This window comes from Dryobates pubescens, chromosome 8 (assembly GCF_014839835.1).
Source record: "Dryobates pubescens isolate bDryPub1 chromosome 8, bDryPub1.pri, whole genome shotgun sequence".
NCBI lineage: Eukaryota > Metazoa > Chordata > Aves > Piciformes > Picidae > Dryobates > Dryobates pubescens.
In genome coordinates, this window is record NC_071619.1 from 28,267,378 (window position 1) to 28,291,108 (window position 23,731).

Here is a 23,731-nt window from a genome sequence, read left to right on the forward strand (position 1 = left end):
TCAGCTTCCTTACCAGCAGCTGCTTGGAGGACATTGTAAGACATTCCTGCCCAACGAGACGGCCATGTCAAATCATTCACCCACCTTCCTCCGTGGAGGATGACGCTGGCAGACTGCCTGTGGTTCAGTCAGCCTACAGAGACACTCTTTCTCTTTTTCATACCCACATTAAAGGTCCACGTCTCATGACTTGATCAAGGAAAACAGATCAAAAAAAAACCTAATGAAAATTAGGCTGTCAGTCCTACTTGGGCTGCCCTCAGGCTAGAGGCACTGCTGAAGACTGCAGTATGATTTTTAAGAAGGCACATAGTCGTAGGACAAGGGATAATGGCTTTGAACTGGAAGAACTTTGATTTAGACTAGACATTGGGAAAAATTTGTCACCCTGAGGGTGGTAAGGCACTGGAGCAGGTTGCCCAGTGAAGCTGTAGAGGCCTCAACCCTTAAAGTGTTCAAGGCCAGGTTGAATCAGAGGGTGTCAGGGGTTGGAAGGGACCCAAAGAAATCATCAAGTCCAACCCCCCCTGCAACAGCAGGACCATAGAATCCAGCACAGGTCACACAGGAACACATCCAGATGGGTCTTTAAAATCTCCAGAGAAGGACACCCCTCTAGGGAACCTGTTCCAGTGCTCTGTGATCCTCACAGTAAAGAGGTTCTTTCTCATACTGAGGTGGACCCTCCTGTGCTGGAGTTTCCATCCATTAGCCCTTGTCCTGTCACAGAATGCAACTGAGCAGAGCCTGTCCCCTCCCTCTTGACCCCCAGCCCTCAGATATTTACATATATTTATTAAATCCCCTCTCAGCCTTCTCCTTTCCAGACTAGATAGCCCCAGGGCTCTCAGCCTCTCCTCACAGGGCACACGCTCCAGTCCCTTGTGTTTTCTGTTGGTATCCATGGAGAAAATTCACTCTTGGAGAACTTTTTTTTTTGGTTGTTGTTTAAACTTGTTATCTTGATCTGAAAAGCACACATTTTCCCACGAAGCAAAATGATACTGATGAAAAGGTTTCACTGCAATAGCCACCACTGTGCTTTGGTTTATGAAGTGTTGGTGGGTTTGTTCTTTTTGCATGGAGGCAAAGCAAACCATGGACTGCAGTTGTGCATCATGGAAGAGTGATGGAAAATGAAGGTATTTTAAAATCCTCTTCTTTCACCACCACCTCCCCTTTCCCACCATATCTGCCCCATCTACCCCCTCAAACCCAGAGCACCTGGGCTCTATTGGAGCCTCCTCCCACCCCAGGTGTGGTCACTTGGCCCTCCCCATCCACTCCCCTATTTAATCCCAGCAGGAAGGGCAGCAGCCCTAAGCTGAGCCCATCTGGGCTGGAGGATCCTCCTCTCATCTCTGGTGAGTACCCATGGGGCACACTGGGTGATGGTGGTGGTGACTACAAAGGCCGGGGGGCCTGGTGGCCCCCCGGTTGTTAGGGCCAACATTGATGACTACTCCAATATCCTCCACGGGTGCTGGCTGGGGCTCCTTGCTGGGGCTGAGCTCCTCTGGGTGGTATCATGGCTGGTGAGGGTCTTGTCCCTGGCTTTGGGATGGGTGTAGAAATGGTGGTGGTAGAGCAGGAGCTGCTTTGGCAAGGAGGAGGATGGTGTAGACGGAGCAGGAGCTGCTTTGGCAAGGAGGAGGATGGTGTAGACGGAGCAGGAGCTGCTTTGGCAAGGAGGAGGATGGTGTAGACGGAGCAGGAGCTGCTTTGGCAAGGAGGAGGATGGTGTAGACGGAGCAGGAGCTGCTTTGGCAAGGAGGAGGATGGTGTAGACGGAGCAGGAGCTGCTTTGGCAAGGAGGAGGATGGTGTAGACGGAGCAGGAGCTGCTTTGGCAAGGAGGAGGATGGTGTAGACGGAGCAGGAGCTGCTTTGGCAAGGAGGAGGATGGTGTAGACGGAGCAGGAGCTGCTTTGGCAAGGAGGAGGATGGTGTAGACGGAGCAGGAGCTGCTTTGGCAAGATGGCCCTGAAAAAAAAAAAAATACTGAGAGGGAAATGCAATGGGAGTTTAATGAGAGAGTGGCTGGGCTGCTTGTTGGTGCTTCTGAAGGATATCTGGGGGCCAGTGAACTGCATGTTGAATTTTATTTCAATTGAAACTTGAGGTTTGGTGAACAGAGTATTTGCTTCTCATTTCAGTAGTGTCTTCGGGGTAGCTTATTTAGGGAGAACCACCAAGAAAGTTCTAAATAAAGAAACAAGAAGCATTTATTGTTTGCCCATGGCCAGAAACTATGAAATTATAATGTTAAAGCCTAAGGAGTACTTCTCTGTGTGTGTGTTGCTAAGGATATGTGCACTGGCATATTGGCTGGCTGTGCCTGATTGTTTATCAGTTCCTTTCACAAGTGCTTACAGGAGCAGGACAAGAAGCAGCCCCAGGGTTTAACAGGTAAGCTTGGAATCTCACCTGGCATAAAATTAATCCATTATCTGGATAGCTACAGCATATTATCTTAATGAACTAGAGCAAATGTCTCCCACTAATACACCAATAAAACTGATACCTGAAACAGATGCCATGGAAAAAAAATGTTCTGTGTTTTTTTAAGGTTTTATAGTCCCATAGCCAAGAGACTGGTGCTCAGGCAGCTCTGCTACCAATGATGGGACAGGCAGCAGCCAGACCTAGTGGGAGGCCTGAGCCACGAGGCCATGGGCTCCCCATGTGAAAATAAGCCCTTACTAACTGGAGCAAGGGGCCTCCCAGGACTGTGCTGTAAGGTCAACATCACTTGCATTTCTTCCCTCCTTTTGGTCCAGTGAAGCACTAATTTAAACATGCTGAATGGGATGCAAGAGGCAGAAGCAAAAGGAGTATGATAGGAGGAGGAGCAGCCGGAGTGCTTGCCTGGCCCACCACCCTGCTCCTGCTGGGAGGATAAGTGCTTTTCGAAAAGAGAAACCATTCTCTGACCTTTATGGCTGTCTTCAGCTCCCCTGCTCCTGGTTTTCACAGGTTTCCAGTTAGTCGAGATCAGCCTCGTTGCCACTGAAGTCATAGAGGTCACTACTGTCAGACCTCAACAAGCAAAACAGAAAGGCCTCTATACCATTTGAAAATATATATTATGAAGCCTTTTAGCTAAATATCTTCCTAATGAAGACATTATTTTGTTTTAATTATTTTCCATTTCAACATTGGAAGCTGGTACACACAGATTCCTTTTGATACAGACTATCAAGTTGCCTGTCAGTGAGGGAAAAGCCTCCCTGTCTAGCTTCCATGGGACTGTGCTGGGAGTCACTGCATTCCTTGGGGATCACCCCAGGCATCAGCAGAGCTGGGCTGTTACCCGGCACACTTAGCATGGCTGGGGGGGGGCTGCCTCTGATCCTTGGAAGCCTTGTTTGGTGCCCTGAGGAAAGGCATGGTGTCCATGTCACATGGAGGCACATGACTAGGAGCAGGGTGGGAGAACACAGTTTCATTGCCACATAAAATGTGGTGCTTGGTTGAGTGCTTTAGCCCAAGGGAGATTTCTGTGATTGCTTCCCCCCCCCCCATTTCTTTTTTCTTGTCTTCAAGGAAATTCACACTCAATCTGCTCTAGCAGGCAAACCAGGAGCTGATGCTACCATGTGGGTACAGCTGCAATGAATGGCTGCCAGTGTTTCCATGGTGTCCTGAGCCTTGATGCCCTCTGAGGGTGAAGGATGCTGGTAGGTAAACTCATGCTAAACTATGGGACTGTTAAAGATCTAAGGATGGCTACAGTGGTTCTCTTTCTAGCTATGATGGTCTGATTACTTTTCTAGGACTATGAATTTTGTGGAGTGTGAGCACACAGAAGCCGGGGAAAGCTATGAAGACTCTCATTCTTGTTAGCTGTGTGGAAGGAAATGCTGAAGCCAGCTCTGGGATTTTGGGTTGTGCATAAATTCAAATGCCACCATCACTCAGCAAATGTTCTCATCTTCTTGAAAACTACCTACAAATCCACTAATGAGGTGTGCTCTCTGGGTGGTTAAGAGTTTGCTTAGAGAGGTGCAATGGAAGAAGCAACTTTCCATAAGCTCACAGTGTATCCAGGGGAATATAAACTGCCTATGAAAATAGAGTCAAATTTATCCCTGGATTTGCCTGTGCTCCCCAATTTTCTCTCAGTAAGATTGCAATACTTCAGTGTCCCCATGGATTCATGCCCATTTCTTAAAGGATGAGTGACCCAGACATGATCTGACCCATCTTAGAATGCTGTTACCCACCATGTGGCTTAGTGACTTCCACCTGGGCTTACTGTAACCTTGAGGAATCCATGAAAACTAAGAAGACTTTAGAAGATAACTTTTCATCATGAATACCCAATGACAACTTCTGAAGTAAGGGGAGGATCACATTTAGCACTTCACATTCTAGTTTTCTTCATGTGTCTGGTCTACAAACCAGAAGGGCTTAACAAGAGATGTAGTTAGGATTTTGGCATTCAGACCTGTGGTGGGCCTCATAAATGCAGAGCTTTGGAATGCAAGAAGTCTGCCTATTCAAGTAGTTTATTGTTTTACTAGTGCTCATATTTCAGCTTTCCAATTGGCCTGGAAGTCCAGCCAAGGGAAATAGTAATTAAATGTAGGAGGCTAGCAGGTCAAGCACAGTTCCACAAGCCCTCACCAACCAACAGAGAGTAGCTGGGAGTTCTCAAAGTATTACAGGAGGTCAGAAGACACTTTTCCTGAAATTTTTAACTTTATCTTTGAGGCCTTGAAAATAAGTTTTGGTGAATACAGAGAGCACTTACTACATATGGTTGGGTTTGATAAACTGTCTGGGAAGCAAGGAGGGTGTTAAATAGATGCAGTTCTGCTGCACTGTCCTGTATGGGTACATGCCTTCTTTATGAGATTCTACTACTGCACTCTCCTCTCAGGGCATGGATTCAACAACTTTTCTACATTTACATGTTGGGGTTTGTTTGGTCGATTCAGAAAGTTTTTGTTGTGCTGTAGCATGCCCAGAATACAAGAAGCTAAAATGTACAATTGCTATATTCTCACAACAGCACTTTAACTACATACATTTTAGTAGAGACTATCTGATCTCATTCCCTTTTCATTTCTCCCAGACAAAAAGCTGTCTTCCCATGCTTGAACTGAACCATAGAATCATTAAGGTTGGAAAAGACCTTTAAGATATTTGAGTCCAACTGTAACCCAACTACCACAACCACTAAACCATGTCCTATGAGCTGCTTGAATGCCTCCAGGGATGGTGACTCCACACACCCACAACCCCCAGGCACCCTGTTCCACTGCCTCGCCACTCTCAGTAAAGTATTCTTTCCTAATATCCAATCTAACACACACACACCCTGCCTGGCACAATTTCAGCCTATTTCCTCTCATCCTATTGCTACTTACTTGGGAGCAAAAAACGGCACTGCCTTTGCTGCACAGGTAGTTTTAGAGAGCGGTATGATGTCCCCCTCAGACTAAGCAGCCCCAGCTCCCTCAGCTGTTCCTCGTACTACATGCCCTCCAAAGCTCTCATTAGCCTTGTTACTGTTCTCTGGACATGCTCCAGGACCTCAGTGTCTCACTGTGGCCCCTAGAACTGAGCACAGTGCTCAAGCTGTGGCCTCACTGGTGAGTTGTGTGACTGTGGAAAAGAGCCTTTCTCACAGTGTAAGACCATAGAGTCCAACTGCATCTACAGACTGCTGTATTGGCAAGATCTCTCCCTTATTAACCCAAGCCATGTTTGAAACACACCTTAGACCAGAGGCAAGCACCTCTCACATGCACCAGGGCAGCCTGCCAGCACACTCCTAAAATAAGTGTATTTGAAGTGATTATTGGGTGAAAATCCAGATGCTGGAATTGGCACTCTGATGACTATGCAGATACAAATTGTTATCAAAATGGAGACTGGGATATTTTTCTTGCTGATAAGCACAAGGTTCATCACATGAGAGAGCAGATGGCATGCTTAAGAAGGCAATGCTTAGTTAGGTGTTACAGCTCTCCTGTCCAGGGCATGGTGCCTATAGCCTGCTCTTGCTGACCCCTGGAGCCCACACTTAGCTTTCTCCAAAGTAAAGCCAGCTGCAGCAGCCTAAGGCTGCCCCATGAAGTGCATGCAGTAAGCACAGGCAGAGGGGCAACTGGGAGATGAACTTCAAAAGCACGCTCCTGGTGGGGAGAGATGGGCACCCCCTGCAACATGTGCCTGAATTGTTGAATGGTGGACAAGAACAAGGTCTGTGTGGGGTGAAGACAAATGTGGTTGTGGTTACACGTAAGCAGGATCAATTATCACCCCATTTTAAGCTGCGGAGAGAAATGCCTCCTGTGCATCCACCTGAGGCTGGGAACAGCAGGGAACTCTCCTCACTCCTACTTCTTTTGTAAGTTAAACCCCACTGTCAGTTTGCTTCACGATGCCCCTGGTCACTTCTCAGGATTTTTCTTAGGATCTCCGATGAGTCCTAATTTTTTTTATGATATCCCAAATAGATCACTGATACACAGACACACCACGCACATCACAAGGACAACACTGAAGGCAAGAGCAGGGGAGCAAAAGAGGCTGTGCAAATGCAGGGGCGCTGCAGCGCCAGCAGCCACTTAGCACTGCTCAGAGGCTGCTCGCAGCCTCAGGGGGCCGAGATGGGGACTGCCTCTGTCTCTGTTTCACACGTGCCCTGGGGCAGCAAAGGAAGGAGGGATTAGCTGTTCAATCCTCTCAGAGGGCCTCTTGCTACAACCTGTTACCTCCCAAGTGCTTTCATGCCACATGATTATTGCTGTGAAGCCAGAGCCTGTTTATTTGGTTTCAAGGTTTTGCAGCCCACGCCCTAGCATCTGAAAAGGTTTTCTAATGGTTCCTGCTCTTTTGACCCCAGTTGTGATGAGTGTTGCAGCAAAAATATGGTCTCTACTTCAAAAGGATCAGTATAATCTGCTCCCAAGTCCCCGTGCTTGCTCTTCATACTCAGCTATGAAACAAATGACTGCGATGAAGGGATCTGGTGACCTGCCAGTGTTTCTGGCAAGCAGAACAGCAATAGAAAGCCATAAACTCACAAATGTTTCTACGGGGCACAGCGTAAGAGTTGCTACAAACCAACCACAGCTCTGTAACGATCTGCCTAAATAATGATCTGATTACTGTGTGACACTTCTGAATCCAATGATTAGTTCAAGAAGCCAACTTATTTAAAATAGTAAATCAGTATTTTTCTCTATAGTTTCTGCTGACCCTGCATCTTTAACCACCCTGGGACTACCCTGGGTAAGATGGCAGTTTAAGCTTCACACTATTATTGCACTCACCTTTCAGCTGGTTTTAACAATATTATTTTGTTTATTTTCTTTTTCCTCACAACAGCTGGGACTGAACCGTGTTGGTAAAGAAAGGTGTGGACAGACAGTGAACTTCAACCAAAGTAGATGCAAATAGGGTTCTAAAAATAGCTTTTGTTCTGTGCTTGGCCCTGGCCACATGCTGAAGGAACAGAGGGAGGTTACCCGGACTCAAGAGGCTTCCACCATGACATCAAACTGTATTGTAAGCAGCTTCCAGCACAGCCAGGCTGATATGAAGTTAAAAGCCTGAGATAGACACAGTCATGATTTTGTCTTGACTTTCAACCAGTCTGCAGAACTGTTTGGATATAAAGAGCAGAGCACCAGAAGAGGTACATATCTGAGAAGATAAGGGGAATGGATTGAATAGCTCTTTGTTCAGCAGATGAAGACGTAAGATAGAGCACAGCTCAGAGAAACAACTATCGATTCTGCTTGTGCTGGGTGTTGATGAGCGCTCAGATCACCTGGGTGGTTTTTGCAACTGTTATCTCTCAATGCACCTGCCCCTGACAGTCATAATCCTGTTAGACAGGTACACATAAAGATCGGTCTGAATCCATAGCAAAAAGTGTTTTGAAGGGTTATTTTTGCTTGACCCAGGAGTGAACTGGAGCCACTGCTCTGAAATGTTATGGAGCCTAGGATGGACTTGATCATTTTTTAAAGCCTTTGAGCTCCCTAGATAAAACCAAAGTAAAAATTCATATAAACAAGTTAAAAGAAGGACTATATCAGTGAGATTCTACACAAACAGGAAGTATTTGTGCTTTAGTCAAAGTTTGCTGTCACTAATGTTTTACTGGAGTGTCAAGGCTGGAAATGGTGTCTCAGAAATCCTACAGCTGTAATTCTGGGTGAGAAATTTTATGCTGAGCAAGACAACACATTTTAAAACTCAAAATATTAATAGTCCATTTATTTCAACACAAGACTTTTCTATCATATAGAGGTTACAAGAGAGACTGAAACAGACTGGATGAAAATTAATCATAAGTAACAAAGATCTTTGTGGACATACACCCCTGATGAAAAAGGAGCGGGTCTTTGTACCTGTTAGCACATGTCCCACAAGGCAAACTGTAATATCTCTCCGTCTCACATGATCTCTCTCACACACACAAGTTACAGGATATGACATCAAGCCACTGGGCACAAACCTAATTCCAGAGTACACAACGCAGTGGAGTGGTTTTATGAGCCTTGCCAACACGGGAAGTGGAATCCAGCTCTGTGCCAATGAACTACCAGCCCTGGTAGATGGGAGAGCTTCTGGTTAATCTGTCATCACCACTAGTGTTCCCTTCAGACAACATGCTTATGGCATCATCGGTCTGCTGGCTGTCAGTTGTTGATACCTTCTTTGAGTCATTGGTGTTGCTTTGGTAATTCACTGGTGAGGGATAGGCGTTGTCACCCGCAGTGGATGAGGACATCGACTCCCAGGGTATTTCTCTTTTTCGCCATTTCAGGTCCACTCTCCACCCTGTCCAGCCGTAGAAAGCCAACGTGAAGAGGAAGCCTTGCATCGGATTAAGAACCCCCTAGGAGAGAGAAGGGCAACAGCAGGTACACCAGCAAGGCTCCATTTTCAGCTCCAGCACAGTACTCACAACTTGCCCTTCACTGAACAACTGCTTTCTCTAAAACACATTATTTGTAATGTAAATAAAAATGTATCCTGCTACCACTGGGAACACAAACAAATCAGGGCAAAACATCACAACCTGGCATTGCAACATGCCGAGGCCACCCCGGTGAAAAGTAATCATTAAATGGCTCTCTAGCATGAATCTTAGTTGGTCAGTCTCCTGGTGTGTTCCTAACTTTCCCCACAACCTCTAGACTATTATACTCCAAAAGCAAACACTGTATTTTGCACTAGGAGTAGTCAAATACACGAGAGCAGACACCAGCACACACAGCCAAGTTTTCTGAAATAGAAGGAATTGATCTGTCTGGAGTTGTGGATTCCTGAGACAGTGAAAATCTCCATCAAAGCGGGATGGGAAAACAGGGAGAGACACTGAAAAAAAGGAAATCCCAAGTGATGTCTAAACCAATTGCCTCTATTCCCAGTGCTGTGGGATGCTTGGCAAATAAATGCCTTCAGTTATTTCAATTTTAACTTTTTTTTCATGAGAAAAGAGCAAATTATTTTCACAGCCAATTTAAAAAGTAATTCTTAGACCTGACCTCTTGCTCTCCAGATGAGCATGGGCAAGGTCCCTGTCACATCTTATCAGAGGAGCAGGTTGTATCAAATCAGTTGCATCACTTAATATAAAACCGCTCACGGGCTTAACTCCTCAAAGCATGCCCAGGCCTCACAGGTATTTAACAGCTCCAGAGCAAGCTCTCTCAGAAAAGCAACTTGCAGCATCACCCGTGGAAAATACCTTGTTGAATATTCCAATAGAAGAGAGGGTAGGATACAGTAAGAGGCTATCTTCTTACAGGGTTTTTTGTGCATTGCTTTCAAGATTTTTCACTTATTTGCCCCCCAAATAATGACCCAAATGTCATAAGATGCAATTATGCTTTATAATAAAGAAAACCCTAGCTACAAGGGTACCAGAAGGGGAGCCTTCAGGAACTGAAACTTCATAGCTTGCATGATGGCAGAGGTTAGCAACGTTAGACTAAGAAATCATTGTGGTGGTCTGCTCTGGATCTTAAAATGGGTATCAGTCATGCATAGACAGAATGTGTACTCCAGAGAATGGAAGAAAAAGTTGGCCTTCTGTACATTTTTTGCAGCTTATATGTGAAAAGCACTTCCAGTGGGCGCTCCTTCTTCTCTCTTGCTTGCTGCTTTTCTTCCCTGATTTTCAGTTTATATCCCCACAACCCACTACAGTGGTGCAGTTCCACCACTCTTACAAAAGTGATTTCTAAGACTGAGCAATGTCATGGCTGACCTTACCATGATAATCCATGTGATCAGTGCAGCACTTCTGATGTTTTTCAGGGGCATTTCATTGATGTCTGGCTGCATTTCAAGATAGAACAAAAGGCTCTCGTTGATGATATTGGATGACCAGCTATTGCAGGAGCAAAGAAGAAAACGACAGTTATACGTGTGCATGTATATGTAAAGTATGCTTCACCTTCATGTTCTAGAAATTAGGATCACTCATAAGGAGAGCAAGGTATTTGTTTGACTGTGAAGCCTCAGTCTGAAGGAAATTGTAGGTCTTTGAGATCATGCTGAGAAAACAGACACTTGCCTACTAGCCCAGGGATAGACAAAGAAGTTAATGAAATAAAACAAACAAAAATAAACCTGATCATTTGATCTTGCTGCAGACCAGTAAACTGCAGGATAAAATTGAGATGATTAACAACTATGATCCATAGTGGGAACATCACTCATCCTGACTTCTTTTGCTTGTCTTAAGAGGATAGTGCTCACAGATAAGGAACCCAAATATATGCATATATGAGGGTTAGATTACATCAGACTTTCAGTATGCATGTACAAAAAAGTCTACAAAACAGAATAGAAGTTGACTGTAAACTCATTGAAAATGCCATCACCTTTTTGGAATAAAGGTAATTTCTGTTTCCAAAGAAGGATGGGCATACTCAAACCTCACCTGTGAAAGAAACTAAGGATACTCTACACCAAATAAAGGTTATAGCAAATGGCTGTAACTTATGACTTCTAAACAGTCAGACCAGTGTTTCTTTACAGTTCAACTGCAGCTTCAGAAAGGAAACCATCAGCATCCAGTCATACTTTCTAAAGGGATTTATACATGTCCTTCCTGCAGTTTTACTTTCATCACAGTGTAAAACCTTTTGCTCCCCATCCTCTGTACCCCATGATGCCTCACCCTACTCTCTTTGACTAATTCTTCTTATATTAGATTTCTAGGTTGGAAGGGAATCATACCTAAGCTTCTGAGATGGGACTGCCTCAGTCTTTCCCTTCAATGACCTCTGAGATATTTTTGGACATCCTAAAGCTTGGATTTATTAGGAGAACAAAATCCAAAACCAACACTGTGATTTTTTTTTTTTTTTTTAAACAGGAAAAGACAGAATGACACAGAATGGAAGTAAGCAGGTGTCACCACTGTGTCCTTGAGGAACTGGTTGTTTCTTTCATGCTTGCTCCCAGACCACCAAGCTGGCCACCATTCCTTGGGTTGCAATGTACTCCTGTGGTGTCTCTGGGCTCTTTCTTTCCACAGCCCTGGAAGCCTGGCTAAGTCCCTGATCCTCATTATTGCAGCAGCTTCCAGGAAGCCATTCTCCTAGATCCTTGACTCCTCCCTCTCACCTTCTGCCCTGCTGGCTACCCCACTCTGTGACCTGTCCCAAGACAAAGGGGAGTTTGTTATTCCCCAAGAAAAGAGAATCATTTCTCTCTAGAGCACTGCAGCATGCAGCAGCCAGGAGGAGATGAAAAGGCAGTCTTTCTCACGAGTCACCCTTCTAAAATGATGTAACATGCCTTAATGTACCCGTACACAAAAGTGTTAGGTAGTTGTAGAGACTGTTAAAGCTTGGCCAAGTCATCTCACTACTCCAGGAACATTTATTCCTCCTCCTGTTGTTTGAGTTAGCCATGTAGGTAGTAACCACTTCACTGCAGTGGACTGCTAAGAAGCAGTCATTGCAAGCTGGGTCATTGCACAGATCCATGTAGAGCAGATCACCCCTCCTTCTGACTATTGATTCGTGATAATTGTGAAATTGAAGTGAAATCCATTTTCTGCCAAAACAGGTCCTATTTCAGCTCAGTTTTACTGTATTCAGACAGTACTTCCAATTCCTGTTACCACTCCAGAATTTTTCTCTCTGGATGGTGCTACTGGAGCAGATGCACACAGGTTTGGGGATGAGGTGTGTACTTTCCCTCCTCCACTTCTCTGGCCCACTTCCTCCTCTCTTCCCTAGCTCTTTCATGTCCTACCTCACCACACTATTTTCATAGAGGAGGATGGAATATTTTAAAAAACAGATTAAATGATCACACAGATTAATTTCACACACAGTCATAAGGAGATTTGTTTTCTGGCATATAGTCCTGTATTTCCACTTGATATCCATGCTTTTTCACACATCTAGGATCTGCAGACCACGGAGGTGGTTGCATTACATAGTCATAGTCAGGACCATGAGGACAGTTTTGGAGGCATATTTATTGTAGATTTTCTGTGGTGCAAGAGGTTCTCATAAGTACAGAAAGCTGTCTGTCAGCCACCAGCACTAGGGAGCTGCTGTTCCAGACAGCTTTAGTCTAAGCCTAATCTTTCTTTTTTTGGCTATTGTTTCTTGGGGTTATTGTTTTCCTGTTGATTAAACATTTTTATCACTTCCTTGCAGCCTTGTGATGCTACTTGAGTGATTCAGCTACTTTGTGATCTAGTTTAGAACTGCTTTTTCCTTAGATGCCTTCCTTTCCAAGCACAAAACCAAACAAATGAATCAACCCATCAGACCCCATTCTTGTCCCAACCCTCTCCAGACGGGAAAAGGGTGTTTTAAAAGGCAGTAATGCACCTCTTACCAAATAACAAATACCAGCATAATTTTGAAGAAGCGAATCTGGATCTCTGTCCCCAGACGTCTTTCATTCTCTGTGTAGATCCCTTGTCTCCCTTTCAGTAAGGAGGCAACTGAAAATACACAATCATGTTTGTTAATATACATGTGTCTCGTAGGCACAAGGATCCAGAAGATGCATGCCAGTGAAGAGGTAACAAAGGAACGTATGAATTTGTCTCCTGCAGTAGTTCAGAATCTGGATGGGCAATTATCTATCAAGGAATCTCACATACAGCCTAATACTGAAGAAAAAGTAGTACATCCATTATGGATTCCTAAAAGGAGTGCAAAACCACTGGCTTGTTTTGCTTTTCCCGTTCCCACTGAAAATACAAAACAGTATGGCCAACATATTTTTATGCTATAACAAAAGGTGGTACTCACAATTTGTATACAACGTATGATACATTTGTTTAGCCCAGAAGAGAATACATTCTCTCCACTTATGCACATTATATCTCATTGTGCCATTGATACAGCATCAGATACACCTCTACAAATTTGAAGGTGTAGTGTCAGCAAAAATAAAGGTGTGTGACATCTGTCCTGAAGGGTCAAACCCCCAAACATGCCCTAGCCTGGACAATGTGCTAAGCACCTGCAGATGTGCTAACCTGGACACTTCCTGGGGTCCAGATGGCCAAAGCAAATGTATAGCAGGTGTGATTAACCTTGCAAACACCTGTGAGTGTGCAAACCTGGACACTTCCTGGGGTACAGACAAACATGTAGCAGTGTAATTTGTAACACAGCTGTGAACTGTGTGTGCCCCTGGCCATGTTTGGAAATGCCCCATCCCATAGGTCCAGTTACCAGGGTTCTGTGTTACCAAAGGGCATCAATTGTCTCAGGACAGTATTTAAACCAAATGAGAAGTCAGGCAACTTGCCTTGTTCTCACCCAGCAAGCAACTAGAGCCAAATGCTGCCAGAGTAGCTGATGAAGAACCTGCTCTAGCATACCAACAACTTCACCCAGCCCTTGCACTTGGACCAAGACAGAAGGGAAAGCTCCAAGAGAACTGAATCCCAGAAGAGGCTACAGCCTGGCAATGGAGCACACAAGAGAGAGGCTCCCTAGCCCTCTCTGAGCCAAGGGCAAGCTCCAGACCATGAACTGGGCACAACAAGAGAAAGGCTCCCTAGCCCTCTCCGAGCCAAGGACTGCTCAAATCATAGCCACAGCATCTGGGAAGATAGCAGACAGAGGAGCAAGTCATGAGTCCCTGGCTAATCTGCCATGGAATCCCATTTGTGGGAAACCCACAGATCACAGCACCTGTACTCCAGTTTGAACTGCTGTGTTGGGAATGTTAGACCTATGCTTGAATAATTTAACTGTCTTCATGTGTGGAATGCAATACCCACGACCGAATAACAGAACCTGTAAATATTCATCCTGTTCAATATCTTTATTGATGATCTGGACGAGGGGATTGAGTCCATCATCAGTAAGTTTGCAGATGACACCAAGCTGGGGGCAGGTGGGAATTTCAAGATCCCAATTGAGTTATGTACAACTCCTATTTGTTTCATGACCTTGGCATCAGGAATGACAAAATTCTGATCTTACTACTTTTTGTCTCCAGAGCTGTAAAGAAATTAAATCAACTATGGCATCTCACCAATGTTATATTTAAAGCAGAATAAATGATATTCCAAAGTTCAGGCTGGTACCAAAACTACAGTAAAGTATCTGCTGTACACTGCTGCAGATGCTTTAAATCAAGGGTTATCTATAACATAACACCTTCGCCAATCTGCAGTAGAGATTCATAATAGCACAGTTTGAGTATGTCATCAGAGTGTGTCTCTAGGGCAAATTTCCCATCCAGGTGGTATGTTCATTTCAGTAGGCAAGTCCCTCCCACCCTTTGCTGTATCTTTATGATTTATTGAGAAGCTATCCCACATCACTGGGTACGCAGGCATGACTTTTTGAATACCACATATTGATTCATACTGGCTGATAGGAACATACCTGCTGATACTGTCCTCCTGAACAGGATTGGGTTGACCATCAGCACTAGCAGGAGTGGGGCATATGTTGTGATGTAATGTGGGACTGCATGCTCCAAGCCATTTTCACAACTGAGAAAAAATTATTAACAGCTTATGTTTGGTGTTGGGTGTTTTTGTCACCATAGTTAACAGTTCTGGCTATTCTCTGTCCCCTTTAACTTAATGAAGTAAACAAATACTAAACTTTGAATTTAGGCACCTTCACCACCAGTTCACATGGGACACAGAACTGATTTTTTTGTATGCACAGTCTGTACATTTTCCTCAAATTTAAAGGAATGAATACAAAGCTAAAACCAGGAGTGGGAGAGCAGTGGCTCATAGGAGAGGCTGCATGAGAGACTGCAGCATGCAGACCACATTTCTTCTGTGCCTCCTGAAACCCAAGCAGCTGTTCCCAGAACATGCACTGCCACATGCAGTGGGACAAAAGTGGGACATGCTCATCAAAGATCAAAAAAGCCCAACAGTGGGACATCTGTCTCTAAGGATGACTGAAAGACATAAAAATGATCAGAGAATGCTATGCTTTTGGAGTCCATTCCCAGAGCCCTCCTCACCTGGAGAGAGAAGGGTAGTAAAGCAGCGCAATCCCCTCCACGCAGAGCATCACTGCGAGGCCCCATGTCATCATGTGGTACAGCACAATAGTACTGCAGGCACCAAACAGGACAGGCATAATTAAAGATGTTAAACCTTGCACTTTCCACACTGCAACATAAAAAAATGTGACTCTCACTGAAACAGAGCTTTACAGGTGTGAAATGGTACAGGACAACTCTGATAGTACTTTAAGGTAAACTGCTGCAATCCCTTCAGTAAAAGGATGAGCCAAAGCAGGCTTGCACACAGAAGTCCTGTGTCCTCCAACTAGAGGGGTGTAAAACTTTTCTCTTACACCTAGTCTCCAGAAGGAATCCTTTCTTTTTCTTGCAGAGAGCAAATTGGCCATTAAACCATGTCCCAGACTGCCCATGTCCACATGTTTCTTGAATGCTTCCAGGCACGGTGACTTTCATTGTTTACTCCAATCTCAGAATGATGCCCAAATATAGATATGATTATGATTATGGGCTTTTTTAGGTTAACAGGGGAAGGAGGCAGGCCCCCGTTGTTTCAAACTAGAACTATGGGACTTTACAAAAATGAGGTTTGTTCTCCATAGCCTTAACTTAAAAATCCCCATTTTGATCATGTCTGCCAGGTGAACCGCATCTCCAAGACCTGATTTCTGAGTATCATCTTGGTACAGTCACATAATTCCATGTTTAGCAGAGGCAACTGAAAGTCACTCTGCCCTTGTAACAACCAACTTAGAAACTATTTATATTTTCTGTGTTTAGGTTCTTCTGACACAGGCATTGCAGAAAAACATATAGTGAATACAGATCATTTTGCTTAAAAGCTTCACAAATGCGATCAGAAGCTTAATAATGACGAGACTGCAAAGTGAGTGAAACAGAGAATCACAAAAACACCTGGAGAGTGAGCTACATGAAATCCAGCACTTCCCCCTCCCCACTGTTTTTCTTTTCAATATAACAATTTTTGATGAAAGCACCTATTTCAGGAATGGATCAGGGACAAAAATAGTATCTTGCTGCAATAAAGCTTATACAGCCTGGTCTGTCCCTACTTTTCCAAAGCTCAGATGAATTCAGTTGTGTTTAAATTCCAAACAGAATTTAACAATTTGATACCTGAGCATTGACCTGGCAATTTAAGCACTTAGCATACCGCTCATCCTTATTGCCTGGTAACTGGATGAACACCAGGTGTTTGCATAAGCTTCACTCATACACTTAGATAGCTGCAGACAAACTTGGACATACACAGTGTTGGAAAGAAAACAAATTCAGAGATTTAACTCTGGTACCTCAGTCCAGCTGATCTCCTTACCACCAAGTAAGAATCAACAGCATAGCAAAACAACCACCAGAAGCCAGCGCTATATAATAGCTGGATCCACATCTGCAGGGGGAAAAAGCACTAAATGTCACAGCTGCTTCTCAAGTACCACTAGGGACAGGGAAAGGACTCAAACCTTTAGCCTGACAATAAATGTCTGTATTTTCCAGCTGAGATTATTAAGTATGAAATCTTGCTTGACATCACAGGAACAGCATTGCTGTGTCCAATGGGTCAAGTCATAGGTAAGCTGAACAGCATTTGCTCTCAGAGCTTATTCTGCTGTTTAGGAAACCTGTCATTTGCCTCTCCAGTCCTAACCCTTAATGTCATGAGTGAAGCCCAGAGACATTTATAGTGAGGATGTTTTAATTTTAGGTTAAAATTCAAGTAAGTTCTCAGTAGCTGAGGCACAAAAATATAACTGACGTCAGTCATGACCACAGTGTGCTTACGCACTGTGGGTTCTGCATGTGATGAGCATTTTCTCCGTGCACAAGAATCCAATTCAAAGCACAGTTGATAAGAAAAATGGTCTCACTCTCTAGAAAAATTACCCACATGAACTCCCTGAATGGTTTCTTCAACAAAAGTCCAAAGGAAACAGGTTCCAGTGTAATTAAATTCCACAGTGTTCATGGCTGATCTTACATGTTTTGCCCATGAGTCTCTGTAAGTGACATTTCTTTGCTGAGGTTTATGAATTCCAAATGTCTTCCCCATAGGAGTTGGCTTTTTGTAATAGTCTGGAACTATATTAGTATTCAGATTACCTTCCCTCCAAGACCTCTTTCAGTTCTTATCTGAATATCCTTTATCACAGCTCCATAGTATCATTTTACAGCTGGAAACCAACATACTTGTTACTGAGCCAAATGTCAGTGAATAGAAAACTACCATTCCTTCCTCCAAAAGGCAATCGAGGCTGGGAAATACTTCCTTTCTTCATGGGTGTAGACTCTACCTCTAGTCATTTGCAGCACAAATTATTCAACATTTAATTCAAACACTGTGACATTTCCCTAGTGCACAGAAGCCAGAAAAGAAAATTCCATTTTCCCTTCAAATGCAGTTTTCCCACAGCGTTCAGCATGTAACTTCATCTGCACTTGAACATATTTGCTGCAGCTGAAAAATGCACAATTTACTATGTATAGACGCACACATAAACAAACCAATAAACTTGCAGGGCCTTCCCAACCCAAAAATCCAGCACTGACAAGGCTGTCTCAAGAAATAATATAAATCAGATGCACTTAAACCAAAAACTGTCATATGGTGGCTCACTTCCTAGCAAAATGAGGTATCTTGCTGCAATGCCTGAGAGAGTATCCCTCTGCAAACCAGAGGGTGTGACTCAAAGGAGATGCCTAAAGGCCTCACCATTTGGGGTTTGCATTGGCTTGTGGTTAAGTGAAAAAAAACAATAGTACTAAAATAAAACAGCATCGGAAACATTTTATTAACTCACAGGAGAATATGTCAGGGGAAGTGAGTGGAAGGAGGGTTATTTTTCATTCCAATATAATTAAATCTAAATTTAGCAAGTGACTCAAGTTGCAGAACTTTGTTGGAGCCCAAAAAGGGAAAATAAAACTTGTGGTAGACCACTGTTCTACTCGCCACCTAACCTGAGATCTAAATGAGAAACAGGCAGTCTGCATACAGTAACTTTGTTACTGGTTTAAAACACCGTATTTTGTGTTAAGGGACAGAAAGTTAAATTTTAGGCATAGAGAAACATGGGTTTGGAATGGGATTCTTGTCACCAGATATTGATGTTGCTGGTTTCCCTTTCCTCAAAAAAAAAAAACTTTTGCATCTACTGAGCAAAACTTCAGACATGTATGATCCAATTGAGAACAGACAGATGAATGAAACTGATACTTGCTTCTATGATGCAATGCTATGATGCCTGAGGTTATTATACAGGTATGTAAGGTACAGTGAGTTTAATTTGGCATATTGGTTTTATTTAAAAACTGCTGGAGCTGAATAATTTTGCTTGCATGCAGCAGATCCTCTTCTGTAGAGCAAACTTTCAACTGTAAAGCTACTATTCTTTTTGCTCAGGCATTCATTCATTGGGCACCCTCTGTTTCTACTGAACTTGAGTTAAGTGATGGTCTATGTTATTTGTCACTCTCCATGCATAATTAAACAACTTTTTCTTTTTTCTTGTGTAGGAAACCCAACTTGTATGTCTCTGACAGTACTGTGATTGCAATATTTGAAACTGAGTTTTAATCAGCACTTTTGGAGTGCATGTACATTTTCTTATTCTTGCATTTTCATAGAATCATAGAATTGTTAGGGGTGGAAGGGACCTCAAGGATCATCCAGTTCCAACCCCCCTGCCAGGGCCAGGGGCACCTCACACTAGATCAGGTTACTCAGAGCCACATCCAGCCTGGCCTTAAAATTTCCAGGGATGAGGCTTCCACCACCTCCCTGGGCAACCTGTGCCAGTCTCTCACCACCCTCATGGGGAAGAATTTCTTCCTCACATCCCATCTGAATCTACCCATTTCTAGTTTTGTTCCATCCCCCCTAGTCCTATCATTACCTGACAGCCTAAAAAGTCCCTCCCCAGATTTCTTGTAGCCCTCTTCAGATACTGGAAGGTCACAGTAAGGTTTCCTCAGAGCCTTCTCTTCTCCAGACTGAACAGCCCCAACTCTCTCAGTCTGTCCTCATAGGAGAGGTGCTCCAGCCCTCTGATCATCCATTTTACTCCAGAAGATAATTAGACATGGCCAGATGCAGTCACTGAATGCCCATATGAGCAGCAATCTGAGCTATAATCTTACATGGCAGGAACAGACCTTTTCCCAGCAGCTTTGCATCTTCGGGTATACCTTTCCTGCAGTTCCTCTGCCTAAGACACACACCTTTCACTGTAAAAGCTCCTTTGAGTTTCTTTAGCTTCTGGGTTTAGTAGCTCCCCCCTGCCACTGCGCAGGCTGTACTTTCTGCTGGAATAGTTGGTCAGACACCCTCATGCCACAGGTGCGATGCAGCTGCTGGAGCATTAGCAATGCTGTACCATCACAAACCAAACTGGGGGTTTCACAGCCCATTCAGGACTGTCTACACCCTTATGCCTCCATATCTGTAGCTTCAATACAGGTATGCTGTCAACTTTGCCAATGCTCCTGAGACAATTGAGTACTGCAAAACCTTGGGAACAGTCTGACCTGGGCTGCCCTGTGTCCTCACGTGCACCATGTGGCATCTATGACCCTGCCCACCCTGATCCAAGCTTTCAGGGGGAGGCATGAACGTACTTGCAGAGGTGTGGCAGAGGCTCTGACTCACAGCTGAATTTCCCTTTGGACAGAGCGATTTGCTTTCAGACTCCCCATGCAGAGGGAATGTCAGCCAGGAGCAGAAGGAAGGGCAGACCATCTCTGTACCTACCGCACTCCCCACGCAGAAAGCAGAAGGCCACACGTCAGTCCCGTTTGCCACAGAAATGTTAGCTATGAAACCTGGGAAGCCTAGCCATACACTTGACCTGAAGATCATACCTAAAGAAAAGAAAAAAAAAAAGAAGTATTAATGCTTTGAATCTGCTGGTGTGATTTTAGTCACATGCTTCTGCCCTGCCACATATTTCACATCGCAGCCCAGATTTTGTGCATCCGCAGGAGGGCTACAGCACAGCAGGGACAACTGTGCTATTTAAATGTCAGTGTAATCTCTCAGGAAAGTAGCCCCAAGAGTCTGAAGCTGCTGGGACTTTGAGTGTTATGTAGATTAATTTTTCACTTACTCACAGATACTGTCACACACTTCCCTAAAATTATTTGAGCAGCATTTAACAGACTGGCATAACCCAGTAATGAACTATTTACAATTTTACCATGGCATATTCATATGGTAATGTACATTTCTCTATAATCCCTAATCACACACACACACAAAAACATTATTTCCCACTTTTTGCTGTCTTCATTTTCACAAGAAGCTCTTTTCCTCTCTGACATTGGAATAAGGTGAGGACAAGAACTATTTCTGTAAATGAACTTCCAATTTGTTAGTGAGATTTTCTGGGTTAGCTTGAAATAGGCATTAAAGCACCAACATGTAGCAGAACAAAATCAACAGGTTTCCAACCAAGAGAGAATGGTTCCCCACTCACCAAGGTGAGCCTAATTCAAAGACAGTGATGAACTGACAGCGAAAGAGAGGAAAAGAACTTCATCTATTGCTGACTTGAAGATATTTTGCAGGTGAATGAGCACACATTCTTTTCCTGTATGTATCTTTATTTCCACTTCTGTAATTTCTTTTAATATTGGTACTTATTATGCATCATGAGAGAACCTGGCTAGGCATGAAAGGGAAGAAGACCTGAAATCCTACTCCCTTCCCAAACAGTGAGAGAAACTTACCAAACAGCACTTCTTCTGTTCTCTGAGGGAAAAAATGTTAGTGTAGAAACAAATTCATCCTGTATTTTCATAACACGTATGATGGTAATTTATACCTCATTTGGCAGTAAATGCCATAGACCAGTGGGACAGATTTACACACACAGTTTCAATTTGACTCATGCATTCTGGTTTATTCTCTTTTTTATTCCTCCAGCCTGTCAGCCAGGGGCTGGCAGCAGGCTGACCTTGATAAGGGAGGTTCACTTGCATTTCAAAATCCTGTATCCATCATGATCTATGTACAGCTGTAATTCAAAATCATTTGCTGTCAATGTGATGTGCCCAGAGAACTGGCTGGTACACAAATAAGATGGCAAACTTGGTCTGAGAGGATTTAAAGGCATAAAGGAGGTGTTTTTCAAATGTGGTCTTAAGGATCAGCTAACTGTTTAATGTCAGCTTTAGCTTTAAATGTGCTGCCTTGCCTTCACCTTTATGCCTTACTTTAGGAACCAGTCAGTGTTCTGGATCTTAATTTGTTTTAAAGCAGAGCTTTTGGTCTCTATTTGTCAAGAGCTTTTACCTGTAAAATATAACTATCAAATGACACTTTTGTTCCCCAAAGGCCCATCATTTTCTGATCTCACTTAGCCCAAATCTTCCTGTGAATGCATGCATTGTGTTTCCCTTAGAAATCTCTATTGTACACTCACCAGCTTTATTTAGCTATGGTACCTTAGAGCAACAAGAGCCTGCTACAGCAATAGTGCAGGACTTGAAGCTGGTGCTTACCTAAACCACCAAGAATGTCACAGATGGATATAAGGAGAAGGATGGTGGAAGAGGAGGAGGCTTTGGGCATCTTCCGTGGGCTCTGTCCCTTCTTCGGCAAGAGCTGCAGAACGGTCAGAAGCAGGCTGACAGAGGCGCTGCCAATGCAAACTCCACAGAAGACTTCAGGCTGGAAGTTCATCACTAGCTCGGTAGCTGCATCCCGGTTTGGGCAGCAGTAGGTTTCCAACCTGGGAGAAGCCATGAAGCGTCCGGCTGGTGGAAGGGGCCCACGAGCAGAAGAAAATGCAGTTGCTTCCCCAAGGCAGCATTCACTTTTTCTTCACCCTCCCCATTAGTCCTCAGTGCTGAGAATCACGCGATTGATGGATCATGTGCTGCTGCTGCTAGAAGTAAATCCCCTAGAGCTGCCTTTCTCAGCCTCTCCTAGCAAGCAGATCAGAGCGGAACAAGAAAACACAGTGTAATCTGAAACAGGCCCTGTGCTTGCTCAGAGCCATTGGCAGCAGTTCACTCACATATTTCTGCCTTCACAGCATGTCACACAGGAAGATTTAAACTCATCAGAAGACAGTTTAAAACAAGTAAGGATGCAGATACCAAAGCAGAACCATTACATGTTAATTGTATTTCTCTTTAACTTTGTCCCACCCAGCACCCTTTAATTTGTGCAAATTAATTGAAAAGATGAGTCCAGACACAAGCAGTTTCGGCCTTTATAGGGAGGGGCAGGGCTATAAATCCACACCCTAACCCAAATCTCGATTTTCATAGAATTACAGAATGCCTGGTTGGAAGGGACCCCAAGAATCATCTGATCCAACCTTTCTAGGTGATAGGGTACTTTAAATGAGATGGCCCAGCAGAATTTTAGTGATCCAACCCACCCAGCCCTGTAATCAGAATTGGAAACACAGTATCCTATCACTGTAGAAACACATTACATTTAGGAAGACAATAATGACCTCATCCTATGAAAACTGTAAGCACAAAAAGTCTTTTCTTTATCCTGTACAGTTTGTAACAGATCAGTTTAACATAAACATTCCAGGACATTTGATTTCTCAACAATTTGTTGCTTATTATTCTTTTTATTTTGTAAGGGTTTCATAGAAAACAGGAATCTGGTCTGTAAGATTTGTTTGTACTTTATTAGCTAGATGGGTCCTTAAATCAGGGGTCCTAGTAGGCACAGCAACAAATATTCACAATCATGAATATAAAAAGTAACTTTCCGCTCTCAGATGAGTTTCAAATGTCCCCCGACAGCCCTCACCCTTCCAGAGAACTTGTTTGTAGGCACATGCTCAGGAAATGCAGGAGGGAGCCATCACCAACGAGCTTAAAGTGAACTGGATGTTAAAAAGCACAGTCATGGAGTTTATTATTAGTCTTTATAAGAACAAATGACCTAACCTTTTACTTATTTTTTACAGAGTCCCAGATTATTTTTTTTAGCAGAAATTATGAAGGCATGATGAATGACAGAGGGATGCTCTCTGTGCAGGGGTTATAAACCAGTGGCTTCAGCCAGTGTGTTTGCCCTCAGCAGAGAACACAGATGCATGCTAGTCCTGAGTAAAGCAGTTGCTGCTGAGTTCTTCATTGCAGTGAGCTGAGTAGACTCCAGTGACTACAGTGGGAACTTTGGTATACACATCATCAAAGACCCTGAAATCCAGGTGGCTGAGTTTGAAGCTGAATGTTTTTGCTGGATATTTTTGCCACTTTACAGCATAAAGAGATTTTCC

The 23,731-nt window shown here is 43.7% G+C and overlaps 1 protein-coding gene across 1 annotated transcript; it reads right to left on the minus strand.

Moving 5' to 3' along the window:
- Positions 1–8,222: 8,222 nt before the first annotated feature.
- Positions 8,223–22,367, minus strand: GPR143 (G protein-coupled receptor 143). Its single transcript, XM_009903821.2, has 8 exons — positions 21,981–22,367; positions 20,230–20,339; positions 16,778–16,872; positions 15,462–15,554; positions 14,861–14,970; positions 12,843–12,951; positions 10,248–10,365; positions 8,223–8,865 (listed from the first exon to the last, which is right to left on the minus strand). The coding sequence occupies exons 1-8, from the start codon at positions 22,222–22,224 to the stop codon at positions 8,566–8,568; spliced, it is 1,179 nt and encodes a 392-aa protein (XP_009902123.1). The 5' UTR covers positions 22,225–22,367; the 3' UTR covers positions 8,223–8,565.
- Positions 22,368–23,731: the final 1,364 nt, after the last annotated feature.

Excerpts from the sequence above, each read along its gene's own strand:
- GPR143 (XM_009903821.2), bottom strand. The coding sequence starts at position 22,224 with ATGGCTTCTCCCAGGTTGGAAACCTACTGCTGCCCAAACCGGGATGCA. Across the intron at positions 14,971-15,461 it reads TACTACCCTTCTCTCTCCAG|TTGTGAAAATGGCTTGGAGC; the intron begins GTGAGGAGGGCT and ends ATTTTTTCTCAG. Across the intron at positions 8,866-10,247 it reads TGATCACATGGATTATCATG|GGGGTTCTTAATCCGATGCA; the intron begins GTAAGGTCAGCC and ends TCTCTCTCCTAG.